Source organism: Limulus polyphemus, unplaced genomic scaffold (genome assembly GCF_000517525.1).
Source record: "Limulus polyphemus unplaced genomic scaffold, Limulus_polyphemus-2.1.2 Scaffold84, whole genome shotgun sequence".
NCBI lineage: Eukaryota > Metazoa > Arthropoda > Merostomata > Xiphosura > Limulidae > Limulus > Limulus polyphemus.
In genome coordinates, this window is record NW_013665694.1 from 973,484 (window position 1) to 990,334 (window position 16,851).

At 31.4% G+C, this 16,851-nt stretch overlaps 1 protein-coding gene across 2 annotated transcripts in view; it reads left to right on the top strand.

Moving 5' to 3' along the window:
* The first annotated feature begins 6,491 nt into the window (after positions 1-6,491).
* The window catches only part of LOC106467942 (zwei Ig domain protein zig-8-like), a 150,599-nt gene continuing 140,239 nt past the window's right edge, over positions 6,492-16,851 (top strand). Inside the window, exons 1-2 of one of the 2 annotated variants that reach the window (XM_022396937.1) lie at positions 6,492-6,612; positions 6,786-6,881. In XM_022396937.1, coding sequence (XP_022252645.1) covers positions 6,860-6,881 — 22 coding nt within the window. In that variant the 5' untranslated portion in view covers positions 6,492-6,612; positions 6,786-6,859. Of the gene's footprint in view, positions 6,882-16,851 lie in introns of both variants that reach the window. The other variant, XM_022396930.1, reaches the window with a different exon arrangement.

Sequence of the window (16,851 nt, forward strand, 5' to 3'; positions counted from 1 at the left end):
CAATTGTTTTATATTAATCTTAAAATAAACACTGGGGGCAGCGTGGCTTAGTCGAATGGTTGCGAGTTCGAGTCTGACCTGCTTTAAGCTATTTTGTCCTTGAGCACCACACTTTACCTTGCTTATTCCGGCCTAGCATGGCCTGATGGTTAGGGTACTCGACTCGCAATCTGTGGGTCGCGGGTTAGACAAAATATATTTAGTACTGTTGAAAGTAGAGCGAAACAATAAGGAAAATGAGTATTCCCATTAATTTCTATTAGTGTAATGCCTCTCATGGCCTAGTTGTTGTTGTTATTGTTTGAAGTTAAGCACAACGCTACACAATAGGCTATCTGTGCTCTGCCTACCACGGATATAGAAACCCGGTGTCTAACGTTGTAAGTGGGGTGCAGGCCTGGTGGTGAAGGCACTTGACTCGCAAACTGCGGATCGCGAGTTTGACTTCTTGTCATGGAACATGTTCACCCTTTCAGCCGTGGGGGTGTTTTAGTCTGTCAAAAATATCAAGATAGGACAAACCTGTTGAATAATACAGCCACAAGTATGCTTACAGAGAAAGAAAGACAAATTTCTATAATTGTTGTTGTTGTTATCTCTGTTATTTAGTCAAGTTTTTTTATAGTTTTATAAATACTTCATTATTTCGTACTACACAATTATGCAAAAAGGCCGTTAATTCGCGTGTACTTTGGAGTATTGTAAAGACACTGTTGTCGTAATATATCAATGATATTTAAAAATACAAAGAAGATGTTCCATTCTACAATGTGTATTTCCTTTTTAGAATATGACAACCAAAGAATGTTTTAACTCAGTCTGCTCTAACAGAGTGTTATTTATCATATTCAGCTAATACGATTGTCTGGAATAAAAACTTGATCCCACGCTGCTTCGTTTCCTGTAATTTACATAAAAAAGTATACTCATTATATGTTCTAAAAATAACTCAGTTTTATTTTGTACTTGTTAACTAGTCTGGTTTCATTAAAGATAGCATGTTCATTTCATTAACTTCAAATTAAACAATAAAAGTTTTAACACACAAAGCTGAGACAAGTGAATTCTAGTGCGTTTCGTATTTGAATCAGACTTTTCTTGCACCATTTGATTGTTTTCACTGTGAATGTTTAATCCTCAACGCAACCTCTCTTTTGAATCAAAATTCTATGAAACTCATTGTTGCTTTAATCGATTCAATAATTATATTTTAAAGATTTTCCTTGGTTAGACTTGTATTATTATAAAAATTAAAGTTACGCGAGAAAAGTGTGTTTTTTTCGTTGTAGAACGCTTTAAAAACAGTTAAATATGTTTAAATAACCTGTTTTCCAATGTGGCGCACTCCCCAATAGTTCAGCAATAAGCCAGAAGGCTTATAACATTAAAACAGGATTTCGATACCTATGATGGACAGCACAAATAGCCTATTGTGTAGCTTTACGCTTAACAACGAACCAGTATGGCGCTTCAGTGTTATCACTTATGTCACTACAGGCATTATGCGTAAGAAAAAAACCAAGTGCAGTTTTCCTCATTTTAGCTGTTGTTGATATTTTAGCACAAACCTAAACAACGGATTACCTGCACTCTGTTCACAGCATATTTCAATGTAGTAACTCAAGAAAGAGACTTGCCATTAAACCACCAGGGTATACCGTATTTTAGATACACCATTATCACATGATTTAACACAATTCCTACTAACTGTCAAACAACTTCTACAGCGGCATACAAAATAATGTATTATAAGATATATAACACATTCCTCCTATAGATCTTCATAAATACGATTTGCATTTCTTCTATTAAAAAGAAATAATGCATCCGCTTCTTACACCTATTTTAATTACTTAATCGCGATCAATATTGTCTACCACACAGACTTATTTTGGTTTGGGGGCTGCCAACATTAACTACTCTGTTAAGAACTGAAGAGTTATTTGCGTAGTTATAACAACTCATTCGTAAGCAACTCAAACAAACTTTTGATAATGAGTCCACTATAGCTTTGTATGAAAGCTGTTTTGCTCAACAGGAAATATATAAATGATAAATAATAGCTTTAATATAGACAATTTTGGCCACAAGCCCATAAAACTAAAATAGTCGAAATCAACATTTCTTTAATACTTATTTAGAGGGCTGTTGTAGTCATACTATTGTGCATTTTGTTTGCTTCACTCTCCGTATTTTAGCAGTAAATATACTTAAATTATTCCATATTTCTACGTTTGGAGTTTTTATAATGGGTTATAATGGCTAGGTTTATATAATGATATTTAGATATAGATATATTCCTTAATTCATTAAATTGTAGACAAACATTTCTCAGGCAATAACTATACTATCTGATGCACCTATCTTTCCATAACGACCTATTTCTGATTCGAAACTATGATTTGAAAAGGTTATATTTTTTGTGTTAGGTAATTAATTAATAACGTAACTAATTCTTTCTGTTCAGCTTCTTTTAGAGTTGAAATTTATTAACATCTCTTAGTTAGAGTTTAATCACGCCTGACACAAAAAGTAAAAGCTTTATTATAGAATGAAAACATATAAGCTCACGTTAGACAATGAAATCCATACCATAACCAGCTTTGAACTTCGGAGACGAGTAATGTCAGCTCTTATCAACCCAGCTAGGTCGATGTAAACCCAAAGAAATTTTATATGGCTTTAGTTATAGAAAATAACTTTGTGTAACCTCAAGCTCTATCTTGAAATGTATATATAATAAAATAAAGAGGAGTGAGCTCAAGTTTAACAAGATTATTTTCTTATTTTAATAGTAGTAATGCTTTCGCAGCCTTCAAATTGTTCTTCAGTCAACAACGAATCGATTAAAGGACATAAAGTAACAAACTGGTAAAAAAATAACTTTATAATATTCAACATTAATATAAAGAATAGCAGTATCTGAATACAGAAATAAAGGAAGAGCTAAATTTGAAAAATAATATAAATGAATTAATAAAAACTTTTGATAGCTTATAAAAACCTACCTTTCAAATTGCAATATTTTCTAAATTCAAAGGTGATTTAAACGTTTTTAATAAAATATTGTTCATCAATTAGTCTTTGCGAATTCGCCATTTTAAGCATTTTCGCACCTACAAAGTCCTATAAGAGTTGGTAAATTTTGATTTTTTAGATCTTTGTTATCTTTCGATGTATTATGAGATTCTACACTCTAATTTTCTGCACATTTATCCATATACATATTCTCACATTTTGAACAAGTGACAATATTCTTTTACAATGACTAATACAAATTTAAAAGCGTTAATCAAAAATATTTTATATGATCTAGCAAAAGTGATGAAAATCACATTTGACCTAGCAGTATTTTAATACGATCTTGTTAAATATACCACAACGAATTTTAAAACAGAAGTGTGTCTGTTGTAAATAGCAAGATCTTATCCTAAGTCATCTTTTGTTAAATAGCAGGAATCATCATCTGAGCTGCAACTATGGCAGCAAATAGTCTATCTGACGCACTACTTATATTTAGTATTAAAAAATAGTGCTATAGAGTAACAGACCTATGATGGCAAATTAAGTCGCTTATTTAGGCTAAAAATACGTAATAAAAATCACAGTATCTGAACAACAACAATTTAAATATAATCTTGAATGATGATCGCATTTCATAGACATATTAATGTATAATCATCAAATCAGTTCTGAAACTACTGTTTAGCAAAAGCTGAGATGTCTGGATTTTAATAGTTTTAACATTTTAAATGGCATTTATGTTAAGTTTTCATTAGTCGGAGTTATTTGGAATTATTTTACTTTATTCCATGCAAAAATGTTTTATTGAGAATATTCGGAAATTAAATCAGTTTCAAGCTCGTCTAATTGACTGCATGATTTTTGATGTTCAAATAATATTGCCATTATTATTTTAAAAAAAACGCGTGAGCCTTTATTTATGCGATTTTTGAACCAACACAGTGAGATCACTTTCGTTATTCATTTTATAATATCACTAAAAGTAATGCCAGATAACAACAGATGACGATAAAGTAACAATTATTATACTTGGCAGGCAGTAAATGCTCGTAAAGATTATTGAAAAACAAAGTTGATAGCAGACATGCAGACTCTCCTCTGAGACCACTTTTTTTAATAGAGTAGCATTAATCCTGATAAAGTACATTATTTTAAATAAAGCTTGAACGGCGCCTCCATCCTTTTGTACAGCCCGAAAATTATTGATGAGGGAATTGTTCTAGAAACCGTTCGAACATAGATACAGGATCCAAAAGAGAAACTAATCAACAGTTTATGCTAAATAGTTTTTTTCGATCAATCAAATCATTAGTTTGAACATTTGTCGATTTTCATGATAAGTAAAGTACAATCGTGGTTAGTTCAATATCTGTTAACCGTGTTTGACGATTAAAGTATAGACGAAGTTATTGTATGTGAAAAAAATAAAATAATGTAGAATACGTTAAAAATACAGTTAAACAAGTAAATTTCACATGACAGTGATCTAATATTTGTATGGACAGGGTAGAACTACGAACTGTATTTTATTTATGTTAATAGTTCTCTCTGACATAGTATTATTAACCCAACTAATACTCTATTTTTGGAGGGGAGAGGGCAGAATTACAATCCTAACTATATGAAACTAGTCATGGGCCAACTGTAGAGAAACAGATCATAAAATTCAGTTAGTGTAAATGCACACAATACTATAAAATATTAAATCACTATCTAATACTTATCTTAATCACCACTTATACATCAGATTGAACTAAGTAAGAATGAATGTCTTAATCATTTCTATGTACATTAAATAAGGTATTCTAAAACTACAAGAACGGTTTACGAAGACTGATTCTTAATCACCATGTTACCGAAGACTTGTCCAACATATTCCGTGAGATTTGAAATGTTCTAATCCTACATGGAACTTTCTGAGTAAAAATTGAAATTCTACTCAAAATGGAAAAAGTTTAAAAAGTGCTGTTTCTTGACAGAAATACTTTGGCTTGAACACACATACGTACGTTTTATACATATGTGTTTATATGCATTTGTTTAAATCTACAAAGCTACAAAAAGGACTGTCTGCCATGGGTATCGAACCTCAAATCTCAAGTTTATAAACTCTCAGATTTACCGTTGAGTCAGGGGCAGGGGTGCATATGTACATATATAATTTGTTTTAAAGTCCACTTATGCGTGTGAAATAATAAATTAAAGAGTTACATGTCAAGGTTAAATTTTTATTTCAATAGTGAGAGCACTTACTCAACATTAAAATTACTCTTCAGCCAAACAACATTACGATATTTGAATTTTTCGGTTCAACTTGTGTCAATTCAAGAATTAAAAAATCGGATCATTGTTAGCTGATGAAAGTGTTCCCATTATCAAAATAGAAATTTAACTTTTATTTTATTACATGTGTGTATCGAATCCCCGTTATAGACAGAACACCTATAGACTGTGGTATAGCATTGCACTAAAACAAACTTTTAATGTGTCACTTTCAGAGATTATGTGCTACAAGATAGTGTAAATTTGTAAAAAAATTATTGTAACTTCAACAGTTGGAGTAGAATTTGGTTTTATGTCGTAAATATATTAAAAAATCGTTATTTAAGAGTGTAAAGTTTTGTCTTTATGCGAACTGTAATAAAATCTGTTATCACCTTTAAGGTGTTATATTTATGGAAATTTAATGGTAAATTGAATGATCTAATTAACTTTGCGTCATTTTCAATATCCGAGATTCTTAAATAAATAAATAAATGTTATTAAAATTAACATCAAAGTTTACTCTGATTTGAACGAATAACTATAGATTAACGTGTGTGTGTGTGTGTGTGTGTGTATGTTTACGTTCTTTGTTTTGTTTTTTCAATGACGAAATCCATTGCTTTAAACAACAATTATACCGATCTGTTAAACTATGTATTCTAACACATGAAATATTTGTGTTTTTTTGGAAGAAAAACAACTGAATGATTGGAAGTTATTATGTCACTCATGTAACAAACCTTTCAGGATGTGAGAAATGCTAATAGGTATTCAGAATTGTCAATCAGTGACTATTTGTTTTACATAGGGCGTTAAATAGTTTCAGAAAAGGAGTTTAGTCTTAGCTTTTGTACCAGAAACAAGCTATAGAGTTGTTTCACATCAGGAAGTGGGTCTAGAATGCACTCCCTGTGTTCTAATGATATCAATGTTAGTTGGCATTTTTCCATCGAAGCCATATGTCAAGTAGACATTCGCACGTCATCAAGGGAATACTACATTTACGCCCTTTGTTCCGAACACTGGCTTGGCAGCCATCAATAAGTTGCCGAGCCTGCCTCCTAGAGGACAAACTCGAAAACGCGCCAAATTACTACGACTGACGCATTTACTCAGGCGCCTGAATCACGTGATTCCATATTGTGACCTACCTCCCGATTCTGGGCCGCTCACTTTTCAGTTACACCGCGTCCCGCACGCGATCCTGAGCAACTGATGGACGCACAACAGAGGAGCAGAGATCTCGCTGATTTTGCTTTCGTTTTTCTATTGATGTGGTGATCATCTCTATCTGCGAACAACAGTTTGATTGAACGACCATTGGTATTTCAAATATTATTGCTGTAGTTTCTTGCAAATAACAATTTTGACTGTAAGATTATAAATGACATTCAGTCATATGAACCCGTACTGTATTTGAAAATTAGTATATGTATATATATATATATATATACATATATAAAATATGTCACAGAATAGTCCATCCCGATTCACAGCCTCTGGGAGTTCATTGGCGGACGAAAATGCACTGTCTTTCTTCACATATCGGAGAAGAACTTGGTTGCAGAGAATGTTTGCCTGTGTAATTACTGGTGAGTAAATACTTCTTCACATAGTCTTCTTCTCTGAGCTGCTTATATTTTTGTATGTCTCACTGGAGAAATGTATAAGACGTATATTATATCAACTAAAATAGTAATATTTAAAAAATATATTGACATTTTCAGTTTTTGAATGTTACACAGCTTGCAAACAATCAATTTACTGTTGAGTGTTAATTGAGTACATCTTTGAACAAATGGTATCCATTTTAGGGATCAGATTAAACACGTAAAAATCATTCATGAAAGATATTACTGTTTCAACATTGTTCTTTATGTGGACAAGGCATCGGGGCATTGATGTTTGTAATTATTACTTCTAGTAATAAAGATAAAATGATATTTCAATAAATTAGTATTTTTTCAGGGATAAAAACTCTCTTGTTTACGTTCTTGCATAAATTTTTCTATGGGCATTAATAAATGAAGTTTTTCTATAATATTGCAAGATCTAAAATCTAAGACAAAAATCCATGCCAGAGTTGTTAATTTTTTAACCCTTATGTTCATTGTTTATAAAGTTAGAGTTTGTATGATATTGATATCTTAGATGTGTCCGTTTGATCTTATTCGAGCAAAGTTCTCAAGTCCATTACTTACAGTCCTTCATTTTTTTTTTAATTCCTTGAACTAGAACTGAAGTTGAAAAACATTAACAGTAGTTATTTATTGCTTAAAAGATGTGTGGAACTTCAGCTCTTGCACCTTTCAGCCTCTCCTCAAAAATCATGTTCCTATTCCTTGGAATTCATTTCCAAATTTCAGCCTCTTCTCAATAATAATGTTCTTATTCCTTAGAATTTCGTTCCACTTTTCAGCTTCCCGTCAAGAATCATGTTCCTAGTCTTTGGAATTTCCTTCCAACTGTTAGCCTTCCGTCATGCATGATATTCCTATTCCTTGGAATTGTTTTCCTTTACGTATACGTAACTCACCAGAAAGAAGATTACTTTATATAGATGTTAAAATTAACTTTTAAAATAAATATATCAATAATGATATTATAATTTAAAAAAATAGAACTCATTCTATTAACCGAGCAGCCTTTCGAAGCAGTTTAGAGAAGTGCTAGAATTCATGAAAAATTGTTTACTTATTTTCATCAATTTCTTGTATTATATTAATGACTATGAACTCAAACTTTCAATCCATTTAGAAATATTAACTTATTTAACAGTTGAAGAGTTTCTGCTGTTTCAGACTCAACGTCACTATAATTCATAACGCTTGCAAGCGCCGAAATAAATAACTATCAGTTTCAAGTAAGAATATTTATTTTTCTTACTTTTCCAATCTTTCGCATATTTAGATTTCACATATTTGTATAACGTAATTACTACACAGATTACTACACGTGATTACCATACGTGATTACTACACGTGATTAGAACTACAATAAGTGGGTAAAAACTACCCTGCTTGACCTTGGGTATTCTATTAAAAAAAACTTCTAACTACTATATATATATCTATATATGTGCGTATTACATACAGCATATATATATATATGCGTATTACATACAGCTTTGTAATTTATACGGCCGCTACGGTTGTGAAATATGTGCATTTCAGGTTTTGTGTAGTGTGGTGATAAGAAAAATATATTTTTGCTTTTACTATCGCAATGTCCAACCAACTTTGTGAAGGTAATCATATTTCCAAAAATAAACTGTTCATTTGTAGGCATATTGCGTCCAGGCTGAGAGTTATTGTTAACATTTTTTCAATACTTTACTTAATCAGTTAAAACCGATATAATATGCAAATAAATGATTCTGTTTTATTTAATAAGGTTAAATGCTTATTTCTTTTAGGATATATATAATATTTTCTGGGTAAAATGCAAATGCGTGATAACAAAATATCAATTTACTTTTTGGCTCTAAACTTGTCAAGGATAACACTATATATATATAGTGTGAAATGAACACATTACAAACTTCTTTTAGGTAACCAGTATAGGAATTGCAGTTAAGAGCAGTGTCATGTCTCATCAGAACAGCTAATGTTACCCAGTGTAGTCTTGTAGGATTTTACTTCACATTTCACTTTACCGAAGTATGAAGAAGAAGAACAGTTGAGCAATAAATTTAGGTAAACAGATGACGGCTTCAACCTCTCTTTCTGAAATATATACCACTATATATATATATTATGTAATGTTATAGGAATAGAATAGCATTCCCAAGACTCGGTGTATTGTCTTGTCTCTTATTGATTTCGAAACGTATGAAATTATACATAATTGAAGTGAAGTCTCGAAGTTTAAATGTTAATATAGGTGAAGCTAACACATCCAATTCTACTTCTAACACTAATGCCGATATTATATGAACAGACATAGCCCTTCTGTTTACCATGAACATTTTTTAATACGCTTATTAAAGAACAACAGTTAGCTGGTGTATACTTCAGATGTTATTTTATCTTACGGCGGACTAACTAGTTTGAATTAGGTTTAATTTTGTGTCTTATTTTTCAGTAAGTAAACACTGAGTAGTGATTTATTAGTAAAATGGTCTAAAGATTCGGAAAATAGTAAGAAAAGATAAAATCGAACTCATGTTGGGTGGACTTTGTTTATTCAACTATATTCGTATTTTTGAAGAAACTATGAGTGTACGGTTTTCTAGCTTGATTTTAGAATTACAGTCCTTGTAAAAATGTTTAAATAACAAGATATATATATATATATTCAATAACTGCTTTCAAACATAGTCAGAGAAACATGTGTAAACGTTATTGCATAACGTGTCAGAATTATAGGCCTGCTTTTGGTATCATCCTCATAAAATGTTGCCTGTATTTCTGAGAAGTGTCCCTTTTCGTACTCAGGGATACGATATAATAGTGATCTAATAGTTATATTTCATTACTGGACTGATGATGCGACTCATTATTAGCAGCTGCAGTACTCAGGAGTCACGGTATGGACTCTCACAGTCTTTGTAAGATGATATTTTGACTTAACTCTACATATATATATTCGTCTGTTTCAACTATACATGCAAAGCCATGCAAGGGCTGCCTGCGATATTCATCCCTATAGTCTAATGGTGAGATTTAACCGTTACTTTTATAACGTATTTACTGACCTCAAGTGCGGAGTGCGATTATTTTTTCTTTTCTTTTTTGAGATAACTGAACGTGAACCACGGATTTTCGGACCACAGTCCGACACGCTGATATTGGTCACGCCCGGCGCATCATAAATTTAGATTCGACTCTTCTTTATATGGGGGTGAAGTTTCCTTAAGTTATAATTATCTTCGAGAGATAAGGAATAGAATCAGTTTGGTAGGCAATTAATAATCAGGGCCAGGTTTAACTTATTTTGTCTTTTTATCTTTTCCTCTTCCAAATCGCACAATTTAAAATACATTAATCTAACGACTAACGAATAAAATCATTTTCAGATGCACCTGGTAGTGACATTTTCCTGTTTATTTAAAACCTAACTAATACGTTTGTACCTTAACGTTATGACACCAGTTCTAAATTGATATGAAATGGAAGATTTAGATATAGATGTGCTTATATATGCAAACAGATAAGTTTGGTGTAGAGCTCATTTCACACAAGTATTTCAGTATATTTTCTTAGTCTGTTTGTCACAAATTATAACATAGAAAGAAGCAAATGTGTTAGAAGACAATAGAAACAAAAGAGGCGAAAAATTACTGATAATAATCAAATAATATGATAAGTATGAACATGCTAAATTTCATTGTCAGTTAAGTGAAAATATTGCTGTATCTAAGAAAGTACTGGTTAAAGTTATGTTAAATGTCATCATTAGTTATAGCAATAATAATATTACTAATATTTTACGATCGTTATTATTATCATAAGTATTGTTAATAGTGAATTTGTTGTTCATTTCTGGGGATATAAAAAAGATGGTGTAGGTAGATATTACGTTATTTATTTTTATTATTCATCGCACTGCATAAAAATAATAACAACTTTTACTGGGGTAAATAATTATCATATCGAAATAATAATATTCTTGGTTAGTAAAAAGTGTCGCTTTATAAGTAACATTGGAATACCTCTTGGTATTTGTTCTGTGTCGATAAGCACAGTAAATATAGGTTAATACACGAAGTTATGTTTCGTAAGTCAATTCATAGTAGCATTTGAACTTATCATTAGAGTTTGTCTTTTTAGTTATTTAATAAACATGAAGCTCGTGATTGTAAGTCAGAGGTCTTGTTTTGTCTTGTAAAATATACTAAGATTGTTGTTGGTAAATAATACATCTGTTCACTATCATAATTATCCAGTAATGATAGATTTTCGTTGACGGTAACCTGTTTTGGTTTGATTTGTTTTTTAAGTGTTCATGTGATTCTTAATTATTATCGTAATTACCAGAAAATGGCAAAGTTTAGGGTAAGTAAAGTTGCTGGTTAGGCTGAGAATAATTTTGGTTGGCTATAACTTTATTGTATTTTCGTTAGAAGAAAGATAATTGCCATAGGTTAGTACGATGTTTGTTTGTTTATTTAACTGGCTGGTTTATGCGCAAATTTACACAATAGGCTATCTGTGAATTGCCCACAGTGGGTATCGAACTCCGATTTTCAGCATTATAAGCCCTCAAGCTTACCGCTGATCCATCAGAGAAGCAGGCTAGTACGAGTTCTGATATTAACAGCCGTTGAATGAGAATGATATTGAAAACAGTTATGACTCTCTATACGATATACATATTCCATTGCCAATTTTACTTTAAATTGCTCGATTGTTTTAATATCACACATGTACATATAATATATATACAAAATTCTCTTTCAGTGTACATGAATAAATCAACACATGTACTTAGCCATTCATAAGCCCTGCACTCGGAGTGAGCTTACTGAGAAAACGCTGTCACTATGTGTTCGATGCGTTCAAAAATTTAAACGTTGCATGGAGAAAACTAGTTTGAAATTCTTAATCGCTCTTTCCTCACTCCGTATTTCACGTTCGTTTTCAGGAAATGAGAAAAGCTTCGATTTAACCATATGAAGCTGTAATGTACTTTAAAGCTATATTAAGTAGTTCTGGCAGGAAAACACTGCCAGCCAGATCTCTGGAAATAAAATGGCTAACACATCGCTTATTCCACCAACCAAACTTTATGCACTCACAGAATAATGACTCAAAGGTTTTGTTGCGTGATATATGTTTTTACGTGACCAATATGTTTGCCTTACTCAGGATATTTTTTTGCTTTATTTTACCTTCAATGTGAAAGTGATTAATGTCTTCATACAGTGCTAACTGTTTCATTTAATGAGCTAGAAAACTAGTTACACATCAGCTCAGACAGTAAAACAAATACTTATTTTATACACACTACTTTAGCTCTAGCCCTAAAATATAACTTGTTCCATCGAAACTCACACGCAAAATTCCTCTCAATTAGATACAAAGTTTTTAGCTAAAACAATAATTCACAAATAAATATAATTATTTTAAATCATTGCGCAACATTCAAAGCTAAACATTTAATTCAAGCACTAAAATATCCGAGCCGATAAGTAAAAATGACTATTCAGGCACTAAGCAGTTAATCCCAATAAAAAGTCCATTGCCGGAGTCGTTAATTTACTTTTCTTATTATGTTATAACGCATACTATAAAAAAATCTGATCAAAGCAAATAAAAGCACCGAGTTACTAGTTACTAATTTAATAACTGCTGAAATTTGAGCAATCTAGGTATAACATCGAATACTTAGATTCAAACACAAACTTTCTTAACGTATAAATCACAAAACTGGAATACAGTCAGTTTCAAGTAACACATTATAAATACTTCAATTAGTATTATTAATCACGTCTAAGTAGTCAATGGATTAAAATCCTTACACTCTTTTTAGGTACTAAACACTCACCATTAGGGTTAGACAATACATTTTTAATTGAAGCATGGAAAATATTAAACGGGTCTTGCGAAAACTCTTGTTTGCATTCAAGCATTCTAAACTCTAATAAATGCTGTCAATGGAGCATATTGGAGAATAAAGTACATTAACCTGTACGTTAAGATATAACTACAAGGCTTTAACATCCTAATTTAGACGCCAGCATAGTGTGTCTGACAATAAACACTGAAAAAAACACGAAAATCCCAGCAGTGTATAAATAGGCCATCAGCATAAGCACTAAAACGCCAACTTAATACAACAAAAGCTAAGAAACCTGTAAGCTACTTTATAATGTGTTAATAACCCCCATTTCTGCAGTGTGAAATTCTATGTGATAAATACAATCCGAGAGGTGGAGATTGTAGTTTATAAAGATTTTTCATATTTCGTGATGTTTAAAAGTAATAAATATGTCAATCCGACTGGCTTCCCAAGTTTCTTGCTATCAGACAGGTTTATCCTCCCTGAGAAAATATCGTTAGAGAATGATTCTACGTAATTTATACTTGTTGATTATCAAATGATTTACTCGGTCAAGATAAAAGCTCTTTATGGAAAGGATCAAACTAACACCAAGTTAACCAAACTTAATTAATCTAATGTCAATTAATGAGGACCTAGGTGAATTTCATACCAACTACATTTATACTTGAAATAAATGTTTATAAAATTTTGGTTGTTGAGACACAAGTGGATTAATGAACCTTGGTATAAAGCAGAATGCTTCGTCGGCACTGGTTTATAAAAACACAGTACTGATTAATGCACTCACTTTTCTAATAACTATTCTTTGAAAGGGTAAGAATGAATTATCCAATTATTGATAATTTTGAATTTTTCAATATTCTATTATAAAAAAGCTACATTTGTGTACGCTGCATGAATCCCTATAACGATTAAGAAAACAATTATTAGATATAAGTTGTTTCAATTTTTAATAGCATAGTAATAATAAACACGTTTTAGCCAATTTATACGTGTGTGTACTTATCTTTGGAAAATTAATTAATTAAAGGTTCAACACTTTACAAACACATTTACCATTTAAAGCTTAGAAAATATTAAACAAAGCTGAAATTTATTACAATAAATTTCATTTCCCAGAAAACAAAATAGTACGCAATTACTAATATTTAATTCAACATATTGTAAGAAAAGCAAACTAATATGTAAATAAATTGCTTGTATTCATGAGAACATAGCGTGAAATGACGAATTCAATTCTAGTGTTATAGAAATGCATTGATCATGGTAGTTCTTGGTAACCTTTAAACACAGTCTCTTACCTTCTCTCTCATTGTGTTCTATGTTTGTTTTTAGTTGTTTTGCTTCTTTCATCTGATGTGTTACAAGAGATTGCGTTTTTCAGCAACGAATATTTCTCGTAATCTATCCTAGAAATACTTCACTGAACTTCATCAGTATTCAGAAGTGGAAACGATTGAGTTTGTGTCTCTCTGTGAATACTGAATTTGAAAAAAAAATAGTGTTCTATGTGAACTTAAGCATTTTTAATCTCAGATAAAAAAATCTCTTTGATTTAGTCTTTGCAAGAAAATCTATAGGCTGAAAACTTTTATAAACTTTTATCAGGTGCTAGTAAAAATTGCATTTTACCTTTTCTTCATTAAAAGCACTTTAAAGTCTGAGCGATAGTAACCGATATCTTGGTATGGTTGAAATATACCTAAAATAATTTTATATTTTAAGTCAGTATCTGTTGATAACTAAACCGTGATATCATTTTATAAGGCACTAAAAGAAATGTTGCCACTAATCAAGACAGTGTTACATATCTACACCAGGCGTGATACATTTAATACAGTTGCTGAACACAAGCTTGAGAGGCAAAGAGTTTAGCAATTAAACACTGCTACCAAACGATTACTAATAGTCGTCGGCATGCCTAAAACTTTCACTATACTATTGATAACAATAAAAATTTTCTAAATCATTTTTTTTACTCACAATATTTCTACACATAAGTAAATACCTATCTATGTGAAATATGTAATAGCTAGAAAACAGTGATAATAAGTTGCATGCTTATCAAATCTCATCAAATATATTTCGACCTTTCTAATAAGGATTAGAATCGATTTGAAATTTATCAGAACAACATGTCTATTGTCTTCAAATCACAATTTAACTGTAGAATCAATGTTATGGTCAATGTTATAATAAGGAAATAGCTCTTGGTACTTTCATTTAGAGCGGTATTACGTCATTAGTTTAGTTATATTGTTAACTCATTTGCTAACTCTCATTACTACTGTGACATTTCTCGTATTTTTTACACATTTCAATTAACTATTATTTTCGTATTGTGTTAACTAGTTAATATACATTTGGAGAGTGTCAGGCAGTCATGTTTATTATACGAGTCTCAGTTGCAAATGATCTTTGCATGATATACAAGCATTTTGCATACAGCCACAATGAGGCTCCTGTTGAAATTAAGCAATCAGGAGGAAAGATCACTAATAATGTTAGAAACTAATCAAAAAACGATCAGAAAACTGCGAAGTAGAAGGGTTATTAAGAATAAGAATCTTTGTTCTTCTAGTTGTAACCACTTTCATTATATTAGATCGTTCAGTGATTGGCAGACTTAGATATGGTTGATTAGACCTCAACCAACGAAAGTCATAAGAAATATCTGAAGAATATTTATTAAGTGTGCAGATTGTCCTTGATGTCATGAACCTGTTGTAAATCTTCTTATAATAGAAATCAAGGTCAATATGGAATGACCCTGAACAAAAGTAGTCTTGCTTTAATAAGACTTTTCGTCAACATAAGATTTTAGGAGTTGCGTTGCGTTTTTCAAAGAGATCGAAGTTTGAGAAGTTTTATATTTGAAATTGGTCTGGTGAATTTTCTCTTGTTCACAGCTGACCTCAAAATGTGGCGATTTCTATATGATCGAATCAAGATTTTAGAGTTGAAAGAATATTTTTTTTTCTTTAGACAACAAAAGTTGTAAGTAACCTTAATGGGAAACATTTTTCACAAGTATGCGTAGATTTTTATATGCCAACTAGGGGAGATATTTTAAATAACTGTGTCCATTTTAAATAGGCAAAAGTTCTGTATTTCTCTTTAAATAAGTTGAAAATATTTAGAAATTTGTCGAAAAAAGAATTTAAATGGCAGATAGTAGGAATAATTTATATGGTTTGCAAAAAAATTTAGTAAAGGATATTAGTCAGTGAATTTATTTATTTAGAATGATAACAAACATATGCGATATTACAACATAACAGCAAATAAGAAAAACTTTAATATAAGTTTCCATTACCCATTCATGCCGTCTCCAGCCATTATTAATGATAGCTGATTTCCAAGAGGACGGGAGGTAATCTGCGCGTAAGGATGAGATAAACAAGGCACAAAGGTGTTTGAGAAAATGCTTTGATGTTTTTTTTTTAAGATTAAATTTCTTATGCCATCTTCACTTGGGGAAAGAGTTTTTTATTGGAAATTTTAATTTTTGCGAGCGATATAGATCTGCTTATACTCATATCAGTGGGTGTCTCGTTAAGGTTTAGACTTACAGGGAAACTGGGTTTTAAAATGTGAATGTTTTAATCATTACGAGTGTTGACTTTGTGGTAATGCCCTTGAGAAAAGTTTATTGAATTGGGCGTTGCGAAAACAGTTTTTTAGTATACTCTGAACAGGTTGACTTTTTCTTGATCCATTAGAACGCAGTTGTTATTGTAATTAATAGTGTGGTGGATTTTGGACGAATAGTCTTTCCAAGTGGTCTTGAATTTGTGTCAGAATAGGAAATAGTTTTGTATATTATTATCAATTGACTGATAGAATTATGGCCAGTTCTCACGTTGTTGTTCTTTGATAAGTTTTTTATTTCAGTGTTTGTCCTGTTAACGTCAGGCTTAAGGTTTAGGTCTCGTGTTTGTATAAATAGTCGGCGCAAGCGTCTTTTTAGAATTAGTGTATGTATTTGTGGTGTGAGATTCCAATAATTGATGTCTGTTATTTTTTGTGTGTGGGTTCTGTGTTTTGTAGCGCTTG